Raw genomic sequence first — 24,784 nt, 5'->3', positions numbered from 1 at the left:
TAGAGACACATTATATTTGTAAAAAAAATACTAAATATTTTAATATCATTTTTATTTATTTTTTATCAATAGAATATATTAATTATTTTTGTTCAGTGGTGTAGTGGTGCCTGGAGAAGTGGGTATATTCTAATTTTGTCCATTTTTTTCCAAACAGCCTGCATCAAATTCTATGAGAAACAGTGACATCCACTTTGAATGACCTAAACAATAAATCCCATATTGGTCTTTCACAGTCAGGCCTACTATTGAAACAGATAAACTAAGTCAGAAATGTACAGATTTCCCCCATTTATTTCAGGTTTTAACTTTCAAAGTAACACATTTGTATGTTCTAAGTCCATAACAATACTTAAACCACATCAGGAGACTATTTTTGAGGTCTGGGAAAAATCTGAGCATGGTGAAATGTTGATTTTTGAGAGTAGTTACCCATTAATTCAAGTGTGCACCTAGCATTTGTGTGCAAGAAATGTGAAGAAATAATATTTTATCAACATTAAAACCTCTACGGGCTAGGGGGCAGTATTGAGAATTTTGGAAAAAATATGTTCCCATTTTTAACTGCCTCCTACACCAACTCAGAAGCTAGAATATGCATATTATTGTTCAGGTTTGGATAGAAAACACTCTGAATTTTCTAAAACTGTTTGAATGGTGTCTGTGAGTATAACAGAACTCCTATGGCAGGCAAAAACCTGACAAGGTTTCAAGCAGGAAGTACCCTGTCTGACAAGGAGTCGTGCGTCTTGCATCTTTTTATTGAAAAGTAAGGATCTTAGCTGTAACGTGACAATTCCCAGGGCTCCAATAGGCTCTCAGAGCCCGGGAAATAACTGAAGGTTTACGAGGGAGCCTCAGGCTGAAACATATTTTCACCTTTTGTAAGTGGCTGCTCAGAGGACCTTTGAATGAGGCGCGTGCACGATTCGCTCCTGAGGAGAAATTTTATTCGGCTGTTTAGGCTCAATGCATATTCCCGGTCGGAATATTATCACTTATCTACGAGATAAATGGCATAAAAATTGGTTTTAAACAGCGGTTGACATGCTTCGAAGTACGGTAATGGAATATTTAGACATTTTTGACACGCCAATGCGCCATGCGCGACACCGTGAAGAAGCATTCTGATAGTGTCTAGAACTCACGAACAAAACGTCGCTGTTTGGATATAACGATGGATTATTTGGGACCAAACCAACATTTGTTATTGAAGTAGAAGTCCTGGCAGTGTATTCTGACGAAGAACAAGCAAGGTAAGAACATTTTTCTTATAGGAAATGTGATTTTGGTGGAGGCTGACCTGGGTGGGTATCTAAATAGCTAGCCCTGTGATGCCGGGCTATGTACTTAGATTATTGCAAAATGTGCTTCATCCGAAAAGCTATTTTAAAATCGGACATATCGAGTGCATAGAGGAGTAATGTATCTATAATTCTTAAAATAATTGTTATGCTTTTTGTGAACGTTTATCGTGAGTAATTTAGCAAACTGTTAGTAAATTCCCCGGAAGTTTGCGGGGGTTATGCTTTTTCTGAACGTCACATGCTAATGTAAAAAGCTGTTTTTTGATATAAATATGAACTTGATTGAACAGACATGCATGTATTGTATAACACAATGTCCTAGGTGTGTCATCTGATGAAGATCATAAAAGGTTAGTGCTGCATTTAGCTGTGGTTTGGGTTTATGTGACATGATATGCTAGCTTGAAAAATGGGTGTCTGATTTTTTCTGGCTGGGCACTCTGCTGACAATCTAATGTTTTGCTTTCGTTGTAAAGCCTTTTTGAAATCGGACAGTGGGGTTAGATTAACGAGATTCTTGTCTTTAAATAGCTGTAAAATAGTCATATGTTTGAGAAATTGAAGTAATAGTATTTCTAACGATTCAAAAATCGCGCCACTGGATTTCAGTGGCTGTTACGTAGGTGGGACGAGTTCGTCCCACATACCCTAGAGAGGTTAATTGATACAGCCTATACCTCCACTACACTATTTTGATTGGTATCAGTGGGGATTAAGGAGTAAATGCAATGCCCACTGAAAAATACGTGGGTATATGGCGTAGACTTGACTATACCTTCTACTACACCACTGCATTTTTTTCTTTCTTTTTAACATTCAAAATAATGGATGGATCTCTCTCAATCCCCTAAACATGTCACAACAACTCTGCTGGCACATTCCTGGGACAAGCCAATTTGCTTGCCTTAAGTAACCTACTTCAAGCAATGCATAAACAAATTTTGCAGTATACATAACTTGTATTATGTTTTGTCATTGATAAACAGTTCAATATAAACAAAAACAGAGTTCTCATGGTTGCAAAGGAGAGGGACACCGATGCCACCACAATTCAAAAACCAATAATGCCACACATACTGATAGTCAATAGCTGGATTCATGTACTGAAGTGTGCAATATAAATGCATAAATGCAGTCTGATATTCTAGCCATTCAAAAAATCTATAGGTGGTTTATTTTTTCATTACTAGTCATGGCAGGCTGTTATTTGTTTAGTTTATATTCAGTCTCTCTCTCTCTCTCTCTCTCTCTCTCTCTCTCTGTTGACATAATACACGGCAATATCAGCAAGCACAAAGTTATTACAATGACCGAACAAATACATCTATTTGACATACACGGATCCTGCTTCTCATGCATTTTGTTCTATATTCTGTAGCCTAATATTCCAAAAACTATTTGTACGTGATTGTATTTATTTTTATTTCATTATACAACAAGTCCGATTCAAGCCACGCGCAAAGCCCACATGACAAACGCATGAGCCGATGTGGAATGTCCACGCGCTACACACCCTGACTGAGTAGACGATCCGTGCGACTACGAGATCCATCCGAGATGTGACTGACTGACTACCTTCTACTCTAGAACCGTTTTATAGGACCACTTTGTATTATATTGTATCGTTTAGACCACTGCATGTGTCTTTATTTATGAGTGACCATTAAGTTTGAACAAGACATCAAAACAAGAGTGTCACTGTCACATTTCGGGTCCGAAAAACACGCCCTCCGTTGTATTTGGCTAACTGTTCGCGCAGACCGAAGCGATTGGACAAGACGAGCTGTCAATTGCGCATAGCTGCCATTCCTTCCGTTCTGCTCTGAGCGAAGAGTTTTTGCAGATGTTTTCCCAGTATGGGCAGTTGAAACAGCAGCGCGCTGCTCAATAGTAACTTTTACGAAATACTAAATTATTAATTTATCTAATCTACACATGGGAAATGGATAGCTAATATTGTTGTACGGAAGCTAAGACTGTGCGCGACGTAAGCCGATTTTAGAATTTAATTCATTTGTTTTAGTTTCTTGAACGACAAGGAAAATGCCAGTAGCAACTCTATTGCCTTTTACAGCTACCCCGAGTAGGAAGTCTTCCAGCCCGACCTCTTTCAGGCTGACAGAGAAATTCATTTTGCTATTAGTTTTTAGCGCTTTTATTACGCTTTGTTTCGGTGCTATTTTTTTCCTACCGGATTCGTCGAAGCTGCTCAGCGGAGTTTTCTTCCACTCGTCCGCGGTAGAAACCAACACTCGAAAAGGTACGGATAGTGACTCAAATATCGCAGTTGGGACCGACGAAAAGATATTAGCCAAGATTAGAAAGGACCACGAAAAGGCTTTGGTTGAAGCCAAAGACACTCTCCAGAAACGACCAGACGAGATCAAGCAAGATATACAGAACGAGAAGGACAAAGTTTTTAAGGAAGATCTCAGTAAAGGTGGGAAAGATGACGATAACCTACCAGTCATTGAATATGTCCAGCCACCCGGAGCAACAGGGCATGAGCCCTCCGATCCGGAAACCAAAGAGAGACGAGAAAAAATTAAAGAGGTGAGATGTATGTATGTATGTATGTATGTATGTATGTATGTATGTATGTATGCATGTATTTTATTATCTACTAGAATGAGTATGGCTGCTTTGGGTTTGTGTAATTAGTTTCACTTCCCATACGGTGTTTGCTGTAGTGTTTTGTCTAATCGGCAAGTTCCTCGTACACGACACGCTGTGTACTATAGATAGGACTATACGACACTGTACAGCACAGGCATAATATTTTCAGCTAGTGGTTTGTGTCTATTGAACTTTGAACTAGTTAACTTTGTATCCAGATATCTGTCCTGTATTTATATACACGCAATCCCATACTCTTCATTATTACCAGATTGAGAGTGCATCCTGTAGACCTGGGATGGGCAACTTTGATGGGGTGGGGGCCACAAAATATCGGAACTCATTGAGGGGCCGCAGTGGCTCATGGGTCTGCATACCTACATCCATACACACCTAGCGTTTTGGGGACCCCTTTAGTTAATTTCCTGCAATTCTACACATTTTTCCATAGGGTGGAGAGAAATGTTTGCAGTTTTTAATGTGACTGACCTCCTCCATTCGGTCTTATGTAGCAAACTTTAAAATTGTGCTTTTTACATTGGCTAAAAGTAGAGACTCAGAGCTACAAAATGGTGTATCATACCCTGCAGTTGAGGAACAATGGGAAAGTAATTCTGCTTTGAAAGTTGATAAACTTGTTATCCCACTTTTGAGAAAATGGCCCATGAATGTTTTGGTACAGCTACTGGAGACCTCATGTCTACAACCATTCAGCATGGTTCACACCCTCTTAAGCCTTAGCCCCACCCATCCCTTTAAGGATTCACAAGTGAGGCCATGTGCTAAACAGAGTGAGTGCGGTAGTGTAGTAAAAAAACAAAGATTAAGACTAAAAGTGGTGAAAGTAGTAGCCTACAATAAGGGAAAACTCCAGGTAAAAAAACACTATCTAGTCCTTGGCCTATATCCTAATCTGACTTTGGTGCAGGTCATGTTGTTCTTCACATTACCGTCTCTGGTAAACACACACTATATCAAATCAAAGTGTAGTTGTCACATTCACAGAATGCGGAAGGTGTAAACAGTACAGTGAAATGGTTACATGCATATTTGCATAGTAGCAATATCAAAAATAGAAAGTGTACAGATACAAATATTTCATAATTATTAGATGATGCTTACCCAGACACTAGGGGTGTGCTGAGTAGTCAAACAAAATGATTAGCGTAACGATATGGGCCATTTTCTGGATACGATTATGATCTGAGTATTTTTTGTAATTATCTGTGATTGGGGAAAAGTTTTCGGGTGCCAGGAAGCATGTTTCTCATGTGTCAGTCAGAGAGTTCCTAAACCATACTGTCTTTGCGTCAGTCATTTGCATGGTCTAAATACCTCAACTGGCTAGTTTCCCTGTCTGTAAAGAGAAGGGTGGGCTGTACGTTGATCCTGCTGCTCTGATTGGATAGAGTGAAGCCCTATTTCTCCGTCCACTCACTTCAAAATTTCACCTGATCACTTTTCCTCGCATGTTTTCTGTCTGATCATTTAGATTGCTACTGCCTGCTACTATGATAAATCACATGGCAAGCTAACAATGTGCATAATATCTAACAAGTGGGACAAGGGTATGGAAACGCTAGTGCACATTCTGACTGAGTGACAGCAAACTTGGCTGCCTGCTGCAAATTGAGGACACACAGACACACCCTCCCTGCGCTGCTCCTAATCTGCAGCTTTTTTTGCAGTGAGAACGTGCAGGGAGAACGTGCAGGGAGGTCTATTTAGGCATACTAAAACACTTGTGTTTTTTCTGATCACGAGTATGATCTATCAACTTTCAATTTACATATACGAATACGGTCATGTTGGCACACCTATACCAGACACACTTGTCTAAATTGATGGGTTACTTGAAATAAATGATACAACAACCCCCCCCCCCCAGCCACATCTAGCTAAGTGGATGGGCCACTATTGTCTAGTTAATAACACATGTTCATGAAATACAATAGATGGCCGTAATCACCCCCAAACACACCTGGGTCACGTAATCATCAGGCGAAGTGGAGTCTTTTGTTTAGACATGTAGCTAGCTAGCTAAACAATGACTCCTAATCCCAAACCATACTATTAGCAATACAAAAACTGATTGTCATAGCTAGCCACCGTGCATTAAATGCTGTAGTGTGAATCAGCAGGTAGGTAAAGCTAACCAGCTAGGTTTAATATTAGCTAGAGTTAGGCTATAACTAGCAATGCAAATTACTTTCTCAGGTATACATAATATTAGCTACTACACAGATCATACATGTAACGTTAGCTAACGCTTTCTAGCTAGCTAACAGCACACTTGAACTTGCAATGGAAACAACTTTCTGACAAATTTTGAAACGTATAATATCTGAAAATGTAGCTAGACTCTTAGCCGTATACATGGATGAACGCTTCACAGCAGACTTAACCCCTTTAACGCCGTTTTGTATGTACAGCATGTTTGGCCCGCATTGTGTCAAGTCACTGACTGTGTGCAGAAAGTAGTCCATCACAACGTTTTCCCACTGATCTTTGTCGATAGCGCCTGCTAAATTCAGGGCAGCAATGTTGTTGAGAGCAGTAGTAACAGTTTTGCAGTTCTCCATGGCTAACATTATATCTTAAAAAAAAAAAGCTGCGATAGCAAGGATTATCTGCACATACTGAGCAGCTCACGTTATAGACAGAAGCATGCAACGTGGCAAACCAATCCGAACTTATCTCTCGGCATGTTCAGCCCATCCATTATCTCAGCCAATCATGGCTTGATTACATGTTTAGATAGCTGGCCGCTAGAATAATTTAACAATCTAAAAAATGTTAGCTGACAAGACAACTGCTCATGCACAACCAAATGTAGAATATTGCACATTGTGGATTCTACTATTCTAACTCTCAACAGTAAGTTGAGACGCTGACTGATTTCCTAAAGAATGACATATAAAACTTTTTGGGTGTTGGAATTGATCCGCGGGCCTACAAACGGGCACCATGGTCCGCCAGTTGCCCATCCCTGCTGTAGACAAACCACAATAGTCCAATTGATTGAATGATCATTTTGGGTGGCACTTTGTTAGTGTTCGTATACTGTGTAGCCTAATTACGTGGGGCTAAGCCTTTGAACAATGAATTAACCAACCATTTATAGACACTTCCATACTATGAATGATAGTGTGCAAATGAAGACTAGTAAATGGGTAAGAATTATTCCCATTCAGAGGGCCAATGTCTGTTTTTGTACTTGCACCATACTCGGAAACCACTAAGAATAGCAGCAACGCCTCAAGTGTTAATGGTGTTTAGTTATGAATCCAAAAGACATACAACTCACCACTTGCTTGGCTGGTTTGTCACTTCAGCATGTTATTTACCTAGTCTGGCGGCATTTGGTTTTGCTTCTCCTCATGTCGACTATCGGCTTCCTGTGATACAGCTTCTCTGCTGACAAAGTACGCAACTTGATGGGATCAAATTATTCAGAAGGCATAAGGTGATTTAGAGGAAATTGCGGTGGTGGCAGATACTTTAGCAGTCAATCAAAATTTGCCATGTTTATGGGTGCAAAGCTGCCTTTGAGAGTCCTCGGCTCAGGTCCCAGCCTCGGGCTTAGAAACGCATCATGTTTCTCCTAAGGAGAGCCGTAGCCCGTGTGTGTGTTAGGGGGAGGGATGTGCTGGTTTAGGCCTACTATGAAAACATTGCACAACCAAATATCCAGCAGTGATGCTTTGTGTAGTTTGTTTTCAGCAAGGTTAGTCATTTTTATTTTTAATGGGAAAATTTTCTGTACATTCTTTAGAACTACTTTTGTGCTCGAGTTCCCTTCTTACACAATCACCTGCCTGTCCCCCTTTCATCCTGTTACAGAGGTTCCACTGTGAATCATCGTACAGATTAGAAAAAAAACCCAACAGCCTCGGCTGTCTTTCTCTCTCTGTGTGTGTGTGTGTGTGTGTGTCAGAGACAGGATACAGATGAGCAATCTCTTTATTTATCCCAGTCATTACTGTAGTTAGTAGTAGCCTACACACATCCCATCCAACAAACCTCTACGGGTACAGGATAGAAACAAAACATTGCCATAGGAACAAAAGCCTGACTGTTTGACAAAAACTATTCACCCAGTAAAGGTCTATGGTAATCTTTACCATTGCAACTGTGGGCTAATTACAGCACAGTTCACAGCACCACACACAGCATCCTCTTATTGCTGATTCGCATGTCACTCTCTTCCTGTGTGTGGTGTGTGTGTGCTGCCTGAGATTTCCTCAGTCTACCAGGCAGGTCAACATTGGGTGGGGCTAGTAAGCATTTGGAAATTAGATGCAAATTAGTGCCTGGGCTGCAGCTCTGTAGGGCTGACCCGCTTATCAGTATTCACTTGGTATCTTGAAGGGCAATCGGTTAATAACCCTGTCAGGCTTTCGTCCCGTCCCCCCTGCATGCGGAGAGGAGAGGGCCAGCTGGCTCAGCAGCCAGGGATTAGAAACTGTGGGTTTGTTAAAGGTCTCGAGTCGCCTTGGCTGTCTAGGAAGGAAGGATGAGGCAGTCCTCTCTCTTTCACCCTCCTCTCTCTCTCTTTCACCCTCCTCTCTCTCTCTTTCACCCTCCTCTGTCTCTCTGTCTCTCTGTCTCTCTCTCTGTCTCTCTGTCTCTGTCTCTCTGTCTCTCTCTCTGTCTCTGTCTCTCTCTCTGTCTCTCTCTCTGTCTCTCTGTCTCTCTCTCTGTCTCTCTGTCTCTCTCTCTCTGTGTGTCTCTCTCTCTCTGTGTGTCTCTCTCTCTCTGTGTGTCTCTCTCTCTCTCTCTGTCTCTGTCTTTCTCTGTCTCTTTCTCTCTCTCTCTCTCTCTCTCTCTGTCTCGTTCTCTGTCTCGTTCTCTCTCTGTCTCGTTCTCTCTCTGTCTCGTTCTCTCTCTGTCTCGTTCTCTCTCTGTCTCGTTCTCTCTCTGTCTCGTTCTCTCTCTGTCTCGTTCTCTCTCTGTCTCGTTCTCTCTCTCTGTCTCTCTCTGTCTCTCTCTGTCTATTCCCCCCCCCCCAAGATCCAGTTGAATTATTTTTGCACACCATGGACGACATGAAAGTTAGCGAAATCGCCTTCCCTTCCTGACCTACCCTTGGAACATTCTGAAAAGCCCAGTAGCCTCTCCTCACTTTTACTTTCATAACTTCCCCACTAGGTTGTCTGTCAACAGCTTTTTAATCCAAAACTACCTGTATATAATTGTAAGGTATTGTTCGATTCTGTACTCCTAGCCGTTCTTTTGTTCATTTACCTCTTACAAAGGATGCCAGGAAGATGCGTTTGAAACGGATCTGTATTGCCCTCCATTATCTGTAGACGGCTATAGAATTACCGACGTGGAGGCCCTCCAGGTGCTCAGTCTAATTGTGTAATGGCTTTTAATAGCAGTCCCTTTCAGCCAGCCAATCCCGCTGCGTCTCACAGGGGGCCACAGTGTTGTTTATGCCTGTGAATAGTCTATACACTGATGGAGCCTGAAACCTCTTCACAGGAGGTTACTATGTAGGTGGCCATTACCTTTGAGTATCGCAGAGGTATGCTCAGATAAATGTAGGCTATTGAAGAATGTAGGCTAGGTCCTCTGGCTAGTCAATATACGAATGCTAGGCTATAAGGTTGTAGTTATATTGTTTCATAATATGTGAAAGTTAGGCTACCTGACCATCTTCTTGTCGTCTTATATCTTAGCCCCAGGAACAAGCCTTCCTAGCGCTTGGATGTAGCTAGGATAGAGTTCAAAGCCACTATTGGCAGCTATGATGCTTTTTTGGTTTTATGGGGCTTATGAGCAGAAGACTACGTCACTCTGGGTAATCATATACTGTGAGCGCACATATCCCTCTGTGTGTCTGTGTGCGTGTGTTCGCATATCAGTGAACACAGGCCTTTAGAGACCCTGTTGCTCTTTCCTCAAGCTGACCACCAGTCCAATAACCCAGTGATCCCATGCCTCTGAGAACTGAGTGATTGGAGGACTGATTGATTAGGAGGCCAGGACTGGTGGGCCACTGCAGCTCCACTACACACTACTACGCCATTGAGGCCCAGAGCTCTAACACACTACTACCAGAGGCAGTACAGTATGAAGATAGGCAGAAACGGCTTCTCGAAAAGAAATCCCAGATCACAACTACTTCAGACATTGGCTCGAATCTAGGTTATGCCTTTTAGATTTCAAGAAAATGAACAACTGAGGAAGAATTATCTCATTGACTTCTCAAACCCCAAACCTCGGCCTGGTCTGCTTGGTCTGTTTCGCAAGCGTTCCCGGAAGTCTGGCGATGTTGCGCCTCTGCGTTTTACAATCTCTGTGCTGCTGCGCTGCCAAGGGGAAGCTCCCAAGCCACCTGACTGACACTAATGATGACTCTCGCCTGTAAAGCAGAACAGAGACCTAATCCAATTGATCAGCACCAAGGGAGGGACAAACAGTCCCAGTGGGGAGGTGTTGGCGACCACAGTGAGACATCCTGACCTTCAGTCTTAATTGCTTTGGGAAAGGGAAATTGATGTCTCCGAGCTGGCACGTTTCTTGAGTTAAAAGGTTCTTTGTACAGTAGCTTTTATTTACTGAATGCCAATAAAGACCTTCTGCGACATTGACTCGTGCCCTTTTGAAAAGAATCTTGATTTATACAGATGCAATCTTCATATTTTATTGAACCTTTTTGACAGGGAGTCATGCTGAGACCAATGGCTATTTTACAGACGAGCCCTGTATATACACATCAATATAGGCCTACACTATGCACTTCAATATACGGAAAGCAAAACACAACCATAGAAAACAAACACATTTTTCAGGAAAAAGGCCCTCAGTCAGCCTTTTGAATGGCCCCAGAGGAACATATTCATCCTATTTTAGAGAGCCGTGGGGATTATTCCACAGGTAAATCTGCTTGTAGTTTTTTTGCACGTTACTTAACTCAGGAGAGATCAAAGGGATCACCAGTTAACCATCCCTGAGACCTGGTCTGGTATCTTGTACATCATCTGTAAATGAACAATGCAGTCAGGGCAGAAGTTTATGCAGGAGGGATATCAGGCACTTCTTCCCTGCTATAGACCTTGAGTGATACTGTTGGCTCCACTTGAGTGCTGTGATGTTTAGTTGCTGTTAGAGCCTAGGTTATTGGTAGTCGGAGGAGCATAACACTTGCTTTATTGCCATTCCCTTTGTATACCATGTAATGTATACCGTGGCCGGGAGATAGATTTCCTCATATTGCTTCAAGTAAACCATAATTTATGGGCCCAATGACCAGTTAGTATTAATGACTTTTCTAATTTCCCCCTCTGAGGCGGGGTTCCACTCTGTTTCCTTCACACCGAGAGAGGCGGGGCTAAGGATCAATGACGTGATTCAGCTCCAATTCATCTTCTAGTGCTCCGTCCTGTTCTGCCTCCTTCCTTCCACGTACTGCTGCCTTCCTGCCTACCTGTGTGGTTAGGATGCTGTGCGATTTGTCTTTGCTTCGCTGCAATTCATCAACAGAATCATAGCTGTTTTAATGTCTGCTTAAGACGACTCTCTAGACTATAAGACATTGCTTTCTATTTCATTATTAAGGTAAGATATTATACGTTGTATAGGACAACAATCCTCTTAATTCAACCCCTCTAGTGTTCAGTATTGTAGTTGGCAGACTGGTACTCAGATTCCCAATCACACAGATCATTGGTTTTCAATCTGTGTTTTATGTTTTACAAAGTTATTGCATTACTGAAAAGATAGATGGAGTACAAGACCCACAGGTTATTCCAGGGCCACCATATCATCTCATGCACTGTCTGTCAGTAGGATTAAAATGGGAATCATTTTTGAGGCGGAGGTATGCTGGTAATCGGGATGGACAATACTGTCAAGCCAGGGCTGAGAGGGTAAGATGGAAGAGAGAGTCACTTTCACGGTACAAATGTCCCCTTATTTGAATAGATCTCTCCAGCAGCCTTTGCATACAGATAACTGCCAAAATAAAGGAAACACCAAGATAAAGTGGGCCACCGTGGACAGCCAGAACAGCTTCAGAACTGCGTCTTGGTATAGATTCTACAAGTGTCTGGAACTCTTATCGGAGGGATACGACACCATTCTTCCACGAGAAATTCCATCATTTGGTGTTTTGTTAATCGTGGTGGAAAATGCTGTTTCAGACTCTGCTCCAGAATCTCCCATAAGTGTTCAATTGGGTTGATCTGGTGACTGAGACAGACACATACACACACGTCCTTTAAAACCCCTATGCTCCTTTGAGATCCCTCTTTCAAAGTCACTGAGATCTCTTCTTCCAGTCATGGTAGCTAAAATAATGGGCAACTGGACATTTTTATACATGATGGGATGTTAATTGCTTCATTAACTCTGGAACCACACCTTTGCGGAAGCACCTGCTTTCAATATACTTCATTCCTCATTTACGCAAGAGTTTCATTTATTTTGGCAGTTACCTGTATCTCACTCGAGAATGCATGCATGAGGTCAGGCCAGTCTGACTGACTGCGGTGCAGTACCAGTCAAAAGTTTGGACACACCTACTCATTGCAGGGTTTTTCTTTATTTTTACTATTTTCTACATTGTAGAATAATGGTGAAGACATCAAAACTATGAAATAACACATGGAATCATGTGGTAACCAAAAAAGTGTTAAACAACTCAAAATATATTTGAGATTCTTCAAAGTAGCCACCCTTTGCTTTGACAGCTTTGTTAATTTGCACAATGTCTCTCGTTCATATCTGCTTGAAAATTTCCGAACTCACCAAAAATGACTTCTCTATATATGTACAGTGGGGAAAAAAGTATTTGATCCCCTGCTGATTTTGTACGTTTGCCCACTTACAAAGAAATGATCAGTCTATAATTTTAATGGTAGGTTTATTTGAACAGAGATAGACAGAATAACAAGAAAAAAATCCAGAAAGACGCATGTCAAAAATGTTATAAAATGATTTCCATTTTAATGAGGGAAATAAGTATTTGACCCCTCTGCAAAACATGACTTAGTACTTGGTGGCAAAACCTTTGTTGGCAATCAGAGGTCAGACGTTTCTTGTGGTTGGCCACCAGGTTTGCACACATCTCAGGAGGGATTTTGTCCCACTCCTCTTTGCAGATCTTCTCCAAGTCATTAAGGTTTCGAGGCTGACGTTTGGCAACTCGAACCTTCAGCTCCCTCCACAGATTTTCTATGGGATTAAGGTCTGGAGACTGGCTAGGCCACTCCAAAACCTTAATGTGCTTCTTCTTGAGCCACTCCTTTGTTGCCTTGGCCGTGTGTTTTGGGTCATTGTCATGCTGGAATACCCATCCACGACCCATTTTCAATGCCCTGGCTGAGGGAAGGAGGTTCTCACCCAAGATTTGACGGTACATGGCCCCGTCCATCGTCCCTTTGATGCGGTGAAGTTGTCCTGTCCCCTTAGCAGAAAAACACCCCCAAAGCATAATGTTTCCACCTCCATGTTTGATCATGGAGATGGTGTTCTTGGGGTCATAGGCAGCATTCCTCCTCCTCCAAACACGGCGAGTTGAGTTGATGCCAAAGAGCTCCATTTTGGTCTCATCTGAGCACAACACTTTCACCAGTTGTCCTCTGAATCATTCAGATGTTCATTGGCAAACTTCAGACGGGCATGTATATGTATTCTTGAGCAGGGGGACCTTGCAGGCGCTGCAGGATTTCAGTCCTTCACGGCGTAGTGTGTTACCAATTGTTTTCTTGGTGAGTATGGTCCCAGCTGCCTTGAGATTATTGACAAGATCCTCCCGTGTAGTTCTGGGCTGATTCCTCACCGTTCTCATGATCATTGCAACTCCACGAGGTGAGATCTTGCATGGAGCCCCAGGCCGAGGGATATTGACAGTTCTTTTGTGTTTCTTCCATTTGCGAATAATCGCACCAAATGTTGTCACCTTCTCACCAAGCTGCTTGGCGATGGTCTTGTAGCCCCATTCCAGCCTTGTGTAGGTCTACAATATTGTCCCTGACATCCTTGGAGAGCTCTTTGGTCTTGGCCATGGTGGAGAGTTTGGAATCTGATTGATTGATTGCTTCTGTGGACAGGTGTCTTTTACAGGTCACAAGCTGTGGTTAGGAGCACTCCCTTTAAGAGTGTGCTCCTAATCTCAGCTCGTTACCTGTATAAAAGACACCTGGGAGCCAGACATCTTTCTGATTGAGAGGGGGTCAAATACTTATTTCCCTCATTAAAATGCAAATCAATTTATAACATTTTTGACATGCGTTTCTCTGGATTATTTTGTTATTCTGTCTCTCACTGTTCAAATAAACCTACCATTAAAAATATAAACTGATCATTTCTTTATCAGTGGGCAAACGTACAAAATCAGCAGGGGATCAAATACTTTTTTCCCCCACTGTATAACTTTCAGGGCTTAAAACTAACTTTTTTTTGTATACCAGCCAATGTGGTAGGTAGATGAAAAACATTTTTCCAGCGGAGATATTTTGCTCATCATAATTACAAAAAATGTAATTGAAAATGATGAGCATGCTATGTAATGTTTCTAAAACAGTAAATGTATTACTAGTGAGAAGTGATGTGCTATATATTGCTCGACTTAATACTCTGTGACCTGAGCGATGAGCCATGCGTCCTCCGAAAACACGACCCTGCCAGGGCCGCACTGCTTCTTGACAGACTGCTCGCTTAACCCGGAAGCCAGCCGCACCAATGTGTCGGAGGTAACACGGCCTGCCACAAGGAGTTGCTTGAGCGCGATGGGCCAAGGACATCTCAGCCGGCGAACCCCTCCCCTAACCCGGACGATGCTGGGCAAATTGTGCACCGCCTCATGGGTCTCCCGGTTGCGTGCTCCAGAGTGGCGCTGTGGTCTAAGGCACTACATCTCAGTGCAAGAGGCGTCACTATAGTCCCTGGTTCGAATCCAGGCTGTATCTTATCCGGCCGTGATTGGGAGTCCCATAAGGCGGCTCACAATTGGCCCAGCGTTGTCCGGGGTAGGGTGTCATTGTAATATGAATTTATTCTTAATTGACTTGCCTAGTTAAAATACAAATATATATTTTTTATTTAAAAAAAATACAAAAATCTTGGTAACAGGGCCAGTCATCGCGTGGCCTTTTTATAATCTCTTTGAAAAGAAACCTAGCTTGTGAAAAAAAACTATGCTAACAGCCAAGAAACAAAGTCTCACTTTAGACTTTAGAGTAAAATTATGCCTGTGCGCATTGCTTCTAAAAAAGAGTCTTTCAGCACTTCGCTCTGTGGGATAGCTATAACATCAGGATTCAGATTTCTTTGTGTATTATCAGATATGAAACAGAGCCGCAGAAATACTTTGAAAACATCTACTGCAGCATTTATTTTGCTGTAAATCTCAACTTGCACTTGTTCCCTTACTTGAGTTGACTATTTATGAAATGCTCGCACTGTAGAGCCCTGATTGTGACCACCCTCCAAAGTGGCTGGTGAATTAGACATTCTTACACACCAATGCCGAAATGTACCCGCATTTGGCGGGTGGCAGGTGTTCATTTTAGGCCCTGATAACTTTGAGCTGGATTGCCTGTCTTTGCAATTCATTTAGTTTTATTTGTGCTCGTTAGCATATTTAGCTATTACTTGTGCTAATTTTGCTGGCATTCTGGTAATAGACGCACAATGGATACAGATGGGTGTTGTAGAGTATGAACCTGCAGGATCAAGTCACTGATTTGATGTTTGCAGAGAACGACAGGCTGTTGTCCAGGGTCACGCCAAGGTACTTTGCACTTAGGTAGGGGGCACTGTGGATTGTCAACCGTGATGGAGAGGTCTTGGAGCGGGCAGGCCTTTCCCGGGAGGAGGAGCAGCTTGGTTTTGTTGAGGTTGAGCTTGAGGTGGTGGGCCGACATCCAAGCTGAAATGTCTGCCAGGCACGCAGAGATGCGTGTCGCCACCTTGGTGTCAATTCCACCACTTTTCAACCTCATTTTCATTATCTCCAGCACAATACCAGTGTCTACATATGACAAATCGGCACGTTTCGTAGAAAAAATGAAGTAAAAAAAGTTCTACCCGATCATAAATTAAAATTATTTTAAGAATGATGATTTTCAAAGACTGAGATTAGAGGTGACGTGGGGAGCAATGAAAAAAAGACCTTCCCTCTGGCTAGAAAGTCATTGCAGGTTTTTCTTACTTTTAATCCTACCCTGTGACGTCACAGAGAAGCTTTTTTTTATAATACATTTTTTTTGTCTTTGTAACCACAGATCATAAGAACTTGCTGTATTCACATATGTAATCAAATCAAATTGAATCAATGCAGTTCAAGAAATAGTGTTAAGAAAATATTAACTAAATAAACTAAAGTGAATTTTAAAAAAAAATCTAAATTAAAAAGTAACACAATAAAATGACATACCAGTAACAAGCCTATATACAGGGGGTACCGGTACCGAGTCAATGTGCGGGGGTACAGGTTAGTCCAGGTCATTTAAGTGACTATGCATAGATAATAATAAACAGAGAGTAACAGCAGTGTAAAAACAAAGGGGGGTTAATGTAAATAGTCTGGGTGGCCATTTGATTGATTGTTCAGCAGTCTTAGACGCTGTTAAAGAGCCTTTTTGTTCTAGACTTGGTGCTCCGGTACCACTTGCCGTGAGGTAGCAGAGCGAACAGTCTATGACTTGAGTGACTGGAGTCTGTGACAATTTTTTGGACCTTCCTCTGACAGCTCCTAGTATATAGGTCCTGGATGTCAGGAAGCTTGGCCATACGCAATACCCTCTGTAGCGCCTTACGGTCAGATGTCGAGCAGTTACCATACCAGGTGGTGATGCAACCGGTCAGGACGCTCTCGATGGTGCAGCTGTATAACTTTTTGAGGATCTGGGGACCCATGCCAAATCTTTTCAGTCTCCTGAGGGGGAAAAGGTGTTGTCGTGCCCTCTTCACTACTGTCTTGGTGTGTTTGGACCATGATAGTTCGTTGGTGATGTGGACACCAAGGATCTTAACTCTCGACCTGCTCCACTTCATGTACACACTGGTATGGTGCTGGTGATAATTCATTTTAGGTTGAAAAGTGGCAGAATTGCCCTTTTAATGAGGAAATGCATTTCAATAACGACCTGTAGTTAACGAATTAGTACCTCCATCCCCAGTCTAACGGCCCAACAGTGCAGCAGACTGTCCTCCTCCGCGTCCACCACTGCCCTGAATACTATTATGATGACGGACAATGCCCAATGTGGTGGAGCAGGAGCCGTCAATCCTCTGCTTTTGGCCATAGGCTGGGTTTTTCCCCTCTGTCAGCTGTCCACTCTACTGCTGAATACAGACTACAGCAGAGGCAGAGTACAAGTGCTTGGAGCAGTTTACCCTGGCAACTCTAACCCTCTATCTGCCACCAGGTCATCACTAATATTAAACCCTGTTTATTGTTAGGCATGTCACGTACCTGACCTTGTTTTAACACCAGCATGGTGAATGACATCTTCACAGCTCTACATGGTATTGTTTTGCCTCTTCCGACAAAATGTTTATCTTTGGGGATTTAAGTAACCAGGCATATTTTAATAATGGCTATCTCATTTTGTGAGGTCCCATTTAAAAAAATATTATGTCTTAAGTGCAATTATGTAACGTGACGTGCAGTTCTGGGACATTTAATATTTGCCATTTAGCCTGATGCAGACGACAACGTACAGCTGAGAATGTTTTCAGGGGTTTGGATTGATGCTCTTTGTAAAGTCAAGTGGACAATTAAAAAAATATATATTGACAGATGGGCCCATTTTGTCCAAATGCAGCAGCAGTATCCACTATTTTGTTTCTGAGATTGAGTTGTGTATATTGCATTGTGGTGTTTGTGTTTTCATGGACCTTTATGGACCCTGTCCAGGTTAGTTTTGGCAGTGTACGCGGTGCACCACATTCATTTCCTGGGAAAGGAAAGCCGAGTACACACGCTAAATAATTCAGCCAGCATCTTTGTATTTTTCCACTCGTAAATAAGACATGGGAGGTAGGGGAGAGAAGAGGTAAAGGAGAGGAAGCGCAAGGCAGCAGTGAGTTTTTCTCTCACCCAGGCCGTAACCCTCTGGGCGCCTGCTTTATTTGTAAAAGCTCTTCATTCCTGCCCCCGGCCCCCATACAATCTCACCTTCTCATGTCGGGCCACAACCCTGCCCAGAGTCAAGCCCCGGCATTCAGACTGAGCTGGACATGACTGATCCGGTCCAGGCCTGAGCCAAAGGCCCCCTGTTGACCTGTGGCACCATAGAGGCAGTAATTGAAGCTCTCAAGCATCTGCATGTGCCTGTCTTTTTTTTCTTCTTCTTTTTCATCACCGCCCTGCTCACTTTTTCTGCTCAGAGTGCACATTTCATTTTTATTCCTGCTATAAAAGACTGAAGAAAGGTATACTGCAGGGGACTGGCTGCACTCTCCCATTGACAGAGGAGAACCAAATACCTTGTGGATAGAATCTCAAAGACTGGCTTAGTAAACAAGCAGCCAAGAGGAAAGGTGAGCACTCTGTTCTGCAGTGTAGGAAAAATACTGCTCTACTGCACACTAATGGATACAACTTGAAACTCTTTACTGTTTATGTGGTTAAGGAAGATCCATGGTACTGTGGCTCTTCTGTTAGATGAGGATGTTGGCTCACTCTCCAGTCTCCATTGATACTGACAGTGCTAAGGTACAATCCTAGACCCTAGACATCCCCGCATTTACCCCTCTGTTTGGGTGTCATAATGACTAGTGAGGTCATCAAGCAGACAAATGAATACTGACACTGATGTGTTGTAGACCGTATTGATTACTTGCCCCTCCCCTGACTGAGGCACTGATTGGTCAATAAACAAGCCCTAGAACCAGTTAATTGTCCCTAAGAGCTGTTCCAGGTTGACCTCGACCTTACACAGGTCTAAAGGTTGACATGGTGGCCAGTCACAGTGGCTGAGAAAGTTGACATGTGATATCGCGTGGTGAAAGGAGTTGCCCATGTGACCAAGTCTATATAGACTTTGTATGGAGCAATCAGATCTGTATGCCAACAGTGCAGATTGGATCACCTTCACAGACAGTGCTGTGACTATTCATTCAACGAACCGCTCTTACAGGCCAACAGATTTGAATAATGTTGGGCCTCTGCTCTTTAATCATGATCTACAGCCTGTTAAGCAAATTATGGATGGCTTTGCCTAACTGCTTCCGTATCGAGGGGAGGCGGGAAGAAAATCAATTGGCTTTTCACAAGGTCTTCATTAGTTTGCCTTGTGTCAAGAGGCTAGGTCAAACCAGATTCCACTGTTCCCAACAATGAATACAAATCAATAAACCAGTTTGAAGTGAACAGAACGCTCCCCTCTTCAATTAAATAGTCCTTACCGGACCTTGTTTTGAAGACGTGTGTACTAACACCTGTGACGATACCAGTATCACCAAATAAATGTCATGGCAAATATGAAAACACAAACCAGACCAAACTCTTTAAAAACCTGCTCTATGTACATTGTAGTGTGCTATAGCTTGGAAAACAAAAATGTGACACTGGATGACCACATAATGATGTTTGTTTCCAACATTAGGGCTGTTTTCCTAAAGAATTGAACTCCGCTTCGTGTTTTCTTTCCATGATACTAACGAGTATCGTGATATTGGTATTGTTCCGGCTGTAGTTTTTGCCAGGACACCTCTCCTCACATAATGAAAGTGATTGCATCATAAATGGCTAAATCCTTTTTTTTTTGATAGCATGTTTATGATGTCAATGCCTATAATCCAGCGACTGTTTTACCCAATTAATAACAGGAGCTTTCAGAACTGTGAGTTTATTGATTTTCCTGTTCAATTTCATCCCTTTCCCTGTCCGCAATCAGTTTGTATTGATTTCTGTTTAATATGGTGTTCCTCGGTAGGATAATCTGGTATTGTTTAACACTGTTAACTAGGCTACCTATCACGTTATTGGAGGCCTAATGCTCGAAATCAGCCATTTGCCACAATTTCGAGTGACCACAGGATGTGTGATATAAGCAAGATAGACTTCCGTCGTCAGAGCAAATGATTTAACCCTACACGCCATATTGTTGTTGCCCTGAAGCAGAGCAGCAACAATAAGACAGCATATTTCCGTGCGCTCCACACCAGTCAAACAACCGGAGAAAGGACTTGTTCTTTACAACAATGCAGTCTCTACTATGCTCTGCAGATGAGAGCTGGATGACTCTTGTTCCAAAGCAACGTTCAATGGAAGAATGTCCGTGACCTTCTGAAAGCTGTGTCCGCACTGCCTTTTAATAGCTGCTGACAATCTTCAATGTGGTTCACCTGTTGGGAAATAATGGTCTGAGAAGGTGAGTCTTGGATCCATCAGCCAATCACAATGGTTCTTCTTCGCCTACCTGGTATCAAGCATCTCTCTGGCCACACGTCGCAGTGACAGAACACACATAAAGGACCTATGGCTTATTGATTTCCTGACCAATTCATCTCATGTAACGCAGGTGGGTAACAGCCTGAGATTCACTAGAAAGCCAATGAGACGCCATGGAGGAGAAGCTCACAGATTTACACCACGCATGGCCACGGCGGCAAGGCATGTATGTCGCTTCATGGAAGTGCCGTAATGGCCCGTTAACAGAAGCAACATTTCACGCACATCGCTGCCTTAAAAATAAGTTATTATGATATCCTAGTAGCCTGAATGCATGTCAGGTTTAAAATGCCATTCATTTTTCATGATGTTTGTGCTGCTTGACTCCGGAATCGGCTTTGCATTTCTTCTTTGACTTTGGATGAAACACTTATAGCATTTCCTCAAAGCAGTGTTTTTGAAGAATCTCGTTTTGCAGGGTTGATCATCGTAAATGTTTAATGTATTATTTTTCTGTGATATTTCTGAAATGCAAGAGCTGCTGTAATTTGGAGTAAGAAAATCCAAGACATTTGTTGGTCCTTTTACATGGATCCAGTTTTCTATCTCAGTGGGTGATGGCTCGATATCACAACACTGGAGACAATTGTTTTGGTGGAGTAAAAAGACCCAATATGTTTTGAGTGTTACAATTTGGGTTTAGACAGAAGCTTTATTACCACTGTTAAGTGCATTATCCAAATGGTAATACAAGTCTATTGATGATGGTGAGAGAACGGAGTGTAGTAGTGTCAGTGTGCAGATGGCCTCTGAGTAGGCGTTATCCTGCGTAACTCAATCCCGCCCGTCCAGCACTTTGCCATGTGTAAAAGATGCCATCATTGACCACAGCCAAATCAGCCCGCTGGCCAGCCGCCACCTCTTTGCTTTCTTTTAGAGCGCAGGGCAAACATCTGTAACCCAACTCTGCCTCACACTTTTCAGCTGTGTGCCAATGCTGTCCCAGGGGAGGCCACATTGGCTCTGTGTATGTGTGTGCTGTTTGGCCATCTGTCACCCTTGCGCCAAAGACCCACTTCGTTGCCAGTGCCCAGTGTTCTACCCACACCGCCACCTCCCCCATCACTACAACCCCCCCCCCCCCCCCCCCCCCCCACCCACCCAGGCTGCACCTGTTAGCTGGACGTCATCCTATAGGTGTTTCCCTGGAGACCCACCAAGGAGGATTTCATTAAAGCTTTTGTTTCACTATTGGATTTGTTGTGCTGTAATTTGCCAGTCCTCCCTGGGGACTTCAGCACTACACACATGCCTCCAGTTGCAGATTACTCAATAGGACGCTTCCAGCAAACAGGGTCGTTAACTCCCAGATCTTTGCACAGCAGTCAATGATTTGCCATCATCTATATGCAGGAGGGAGGGGGGACTCATTGCTTGCCTCTCCAGTCTCCACGTGGGGTTAATGACAAGCTGCCGTAACAGTGGTGACCTCCATGGGGAATGCTGAAATGGATACAGTGGCTGATTGTGCTGTGTTGTCTGAGCACCGAGCGGCGGTCAACTCCACTGCCATTGAGGTCAGCCATTGAGCAGATTCTATGCCACTTGAATCAGTTGAAGGGCATTTCCATGTAAGAGGACCATGAGCGCCAACATATGAAGTTCATAGGAGCATATTAAATTTGGTGTGAAATTAGACTATTTTTGATAAATTAAGACAAATGTGTATATATATGAAAGATGTGTGTGTGTGTGTGTGTGTGTGTGTGTGTGTGTGTGTGTGTGTGTGTGTGTGTGTGTGTGTATGTATATATATATACACACACACACACACACACACACACACACACACACACACACACACACACGTATGTATATATATATATATATATTTATTTATTTATTTATTTCAAACATTTTCCATCCTAAAAATGTGGAATAAGCAAAGGCTTTGATTTCTGGTCAAACAGATAGAAAGGGGGTCTTAGATAACATACTATCAGAAAAAGTCCTAAAAGGTATTATAAATACATTAGAACACAATAATGTTGATGTAAAGACCCTACCAACTAATATCAACACATATATTTCGTTTTGGATACATTATTTGCCTTCTGTAAGGTTAAGAAACATTGCCTTGTAGTTCTGTTACCAAAAACCCACATCTTTAAGATATTTTTCTACTTTCTCTCCCTCATGTAACAAGTAGAAGTAAACCTACCAATTTTTTTTAACTGATAGGAGTTATGAAGTGATTAAAACGTGCAATTCTGCTACTAAATCCGTAACGGAATTACTGCAATTGAATTGGCTACAATGGGAAATGAAGGTCACACACCACAGTTGGGTCACCTGCTACTGTCCTCCCTTCCACTGGCATACTGTCATGTTCAGCTTATAACTGTTATTTTTCTTCTCTTTCTGTCGTTTGTTTTCAAAGTCTTGCTTTGACCACCAATCTAGACAACCCCTCACTCTCTCTCTGCCGCTGTCTCTTCTCTCTCTCTCTTTCTCTCTCTCTCTCTTGCTCTCTCTCCAGTTAAAGCTTCAATATATATTTTTGGGCGACCGGACCAAATTCACATAGAACTGTGAATTATTGATTCTCATTGAAAGCAAGTCTAAGAAGAGGTAGAGCTGTTGTATGTGCACTATTTCTATGCTTCCCGTTCTAATGTTTCGTTTTTGAGTCTTTTTCTTTCGTTTTGTACACCAGCTTCAAACAGTTGAAAAATAAAATATTTTGGGTTACTGAAAACAGACAGAGTGTACAAAACATTAAGAACACCTTCCTAATATTGAGTTTTGGTAATGGTATTTTATTAGGATCCCCATTAGCTGTTGCAAAAGCAGCAGCTACTCTTCCTGGGTTCCACACAAAACATGAAACATAATACAGAATGACATAATAGAACATCAATAGACAAGAACCGCTCAAGGACAGAACTACATCCATTTTGTTTTAAAGACACACGTACCCTGCATATCAATGCATACACACAAACTATCTAGTTCAAATAGGGGAGAGGCGTTGTGCCGTGAGGTGTTGCTTTATCTGTTTTTTGAAACCAGGTTTGCTGTTTATTTGAGCAATATGAGATGGAAGGAAGTTCCATGCAATAAGGGCTCTATATTTTACTGTACACTTTCTTGAATTTGTTCTGTATTTGGGGACTGTGAAAAGACCCCTGGTGGCATGTCTGGTGGGATAAGTGTGTGTGTGTGTGTGTGTGTGTGTGTGTGTGTGTGTCCCATTTTTCCCTCAGAACAGCCTCAATTTGTTGGGTGCATGGGATCTACAGGTGTCGAATGCGTTCCACAGGAATGCTGGCCCATGCTGACTCCAATGCTTCCCATTCTTGATACACACGGGAAACCGTTGAGCACGGAAAAACCCAGCAGCGTTGCTGTTCTTGACACAAACCAGTGTGCCTGGCACCTACTACCATACCCATTCAAAGGCATTTCAATGTTTTGTCATGCCCATTCACCCTCTGAATGGCACGCACACAATCCATATTGTCTCGAGGATTAAAAATCCTGCTTTAACCGGTCTCCTCCCCTTCATCTACACAATAAGGGATCAAAGCTTTCAAACTTTACATTTGCACAGTTTTCTAGTAAATGTTTTTTTATTTTTTTATTGTCTGTGTAAATTGTTCAAAGTTGTTGTCGTGCATATAGTTGTATCGTTTGTTAAACTTTTGAAATCAATGGTTTTTGTTTGGCATTCTTTTTAAAGAGAAGAATCTGTGTCAAAGTGTAATTCCGTTTCCGTGGAATTGCCCTGAACCTGAAGGGAAACCCTTGCCAACTTGTTTTCAGCTTTGTGTACATGTCTACCTTCGATTATGGCAAAATAGAAATGTGTCCTATTCATCCCGACCTCTAACTAAAGTTCCACAGATCTATCGGAGTACCGGAGTCTAGTTTCCCCATCTTCTTGTCAGTCAAAGGGAGAGGTAGCCAGTGCTGGGGATAATATAGGACAGGTATTTGATCAGTGCTGGGGATAATATAGGACAGGTATTTGATCAGTGCTGGGGATAATATAGGACAGGTATTTGATCAGTGCTGGGGATAATATAGGACAGATATTTGATCAGTGCTGGGAGATAATATAGGACAGGTATTTGATCAGTGCTGGGAGATAATATAGGACAGGTATTTGATCAGTGCTGGGAGATAATATAGGACAGGTATTTGATCAGTGCTGGGAGATAATATAGGACAGGTATTTGATCAGTGCTGGGAGATAATATAGGACAGGTATTTGATCAGTGCTGGGAGATAATATAGGACAGGTATTTGATCAGTGCTGGGAGATAATATAGGACAGGTATTTGATCAGTGCTGGGAGATAATGTCGGTTACTGCCCCCTTTTTGTTCTCATTAGAGCCACATCGTTGTGATGGAACATTTTAAGGGCTTTTTAAAAAGGTGATAATCATCGTAGCCAGGGAGATCATTCCCCCCCTTGCCTTGGCAATTGATTTCTGAAAGTGG

At 42.4% G+C, this 24,784-nt stretch overlaps 1 protein-coding gene across 1 annotated transcript in view; it reads left to right on the top strand.

The window, feature by feature from the left end:
• Positions 1–3,108: 3,108 nt before the first annotated feature.
• The window catches only part of LOC115193404 (mannosyl-oligosaccharide 1,2-alpha-mannosidase IA), a 168,454-nt gene continuing 146,778 nt past the window's right edge, over positions 3,109–24,784 (top strand). Inside the window, exon 1 of the mRNA XM_029752116.1 lies at positions 3,109–3,860. Coding sequence (XP_029607976.1) covers positions 3,351–3,860 — 510 coding nt within the window. The 5' untranslated portion in view covers positions 3,109–3,350. The remainder of the gene's footprint in view (positions 3,861–24,784) is intronic.

This window comes from Salmo trutta, chromosome 1 (genome assembly GCF_901001165.1).
Source record: "Salmo trutta chromosome 1, fSalTru1.1, whole genome shotgun sequence".
NCBI classification, from domain to species: Eukaryota; Metazoa; Chordata; class Actinopteri; order Salmoniformes; family Salmonidae; genus Salmo; species Salmo trutta.
The sequence above is the reverse complement of the archived record's forward strand: the minus strand, read 5'-3'. Positions and strand labels throughout refer to the sequence as shown.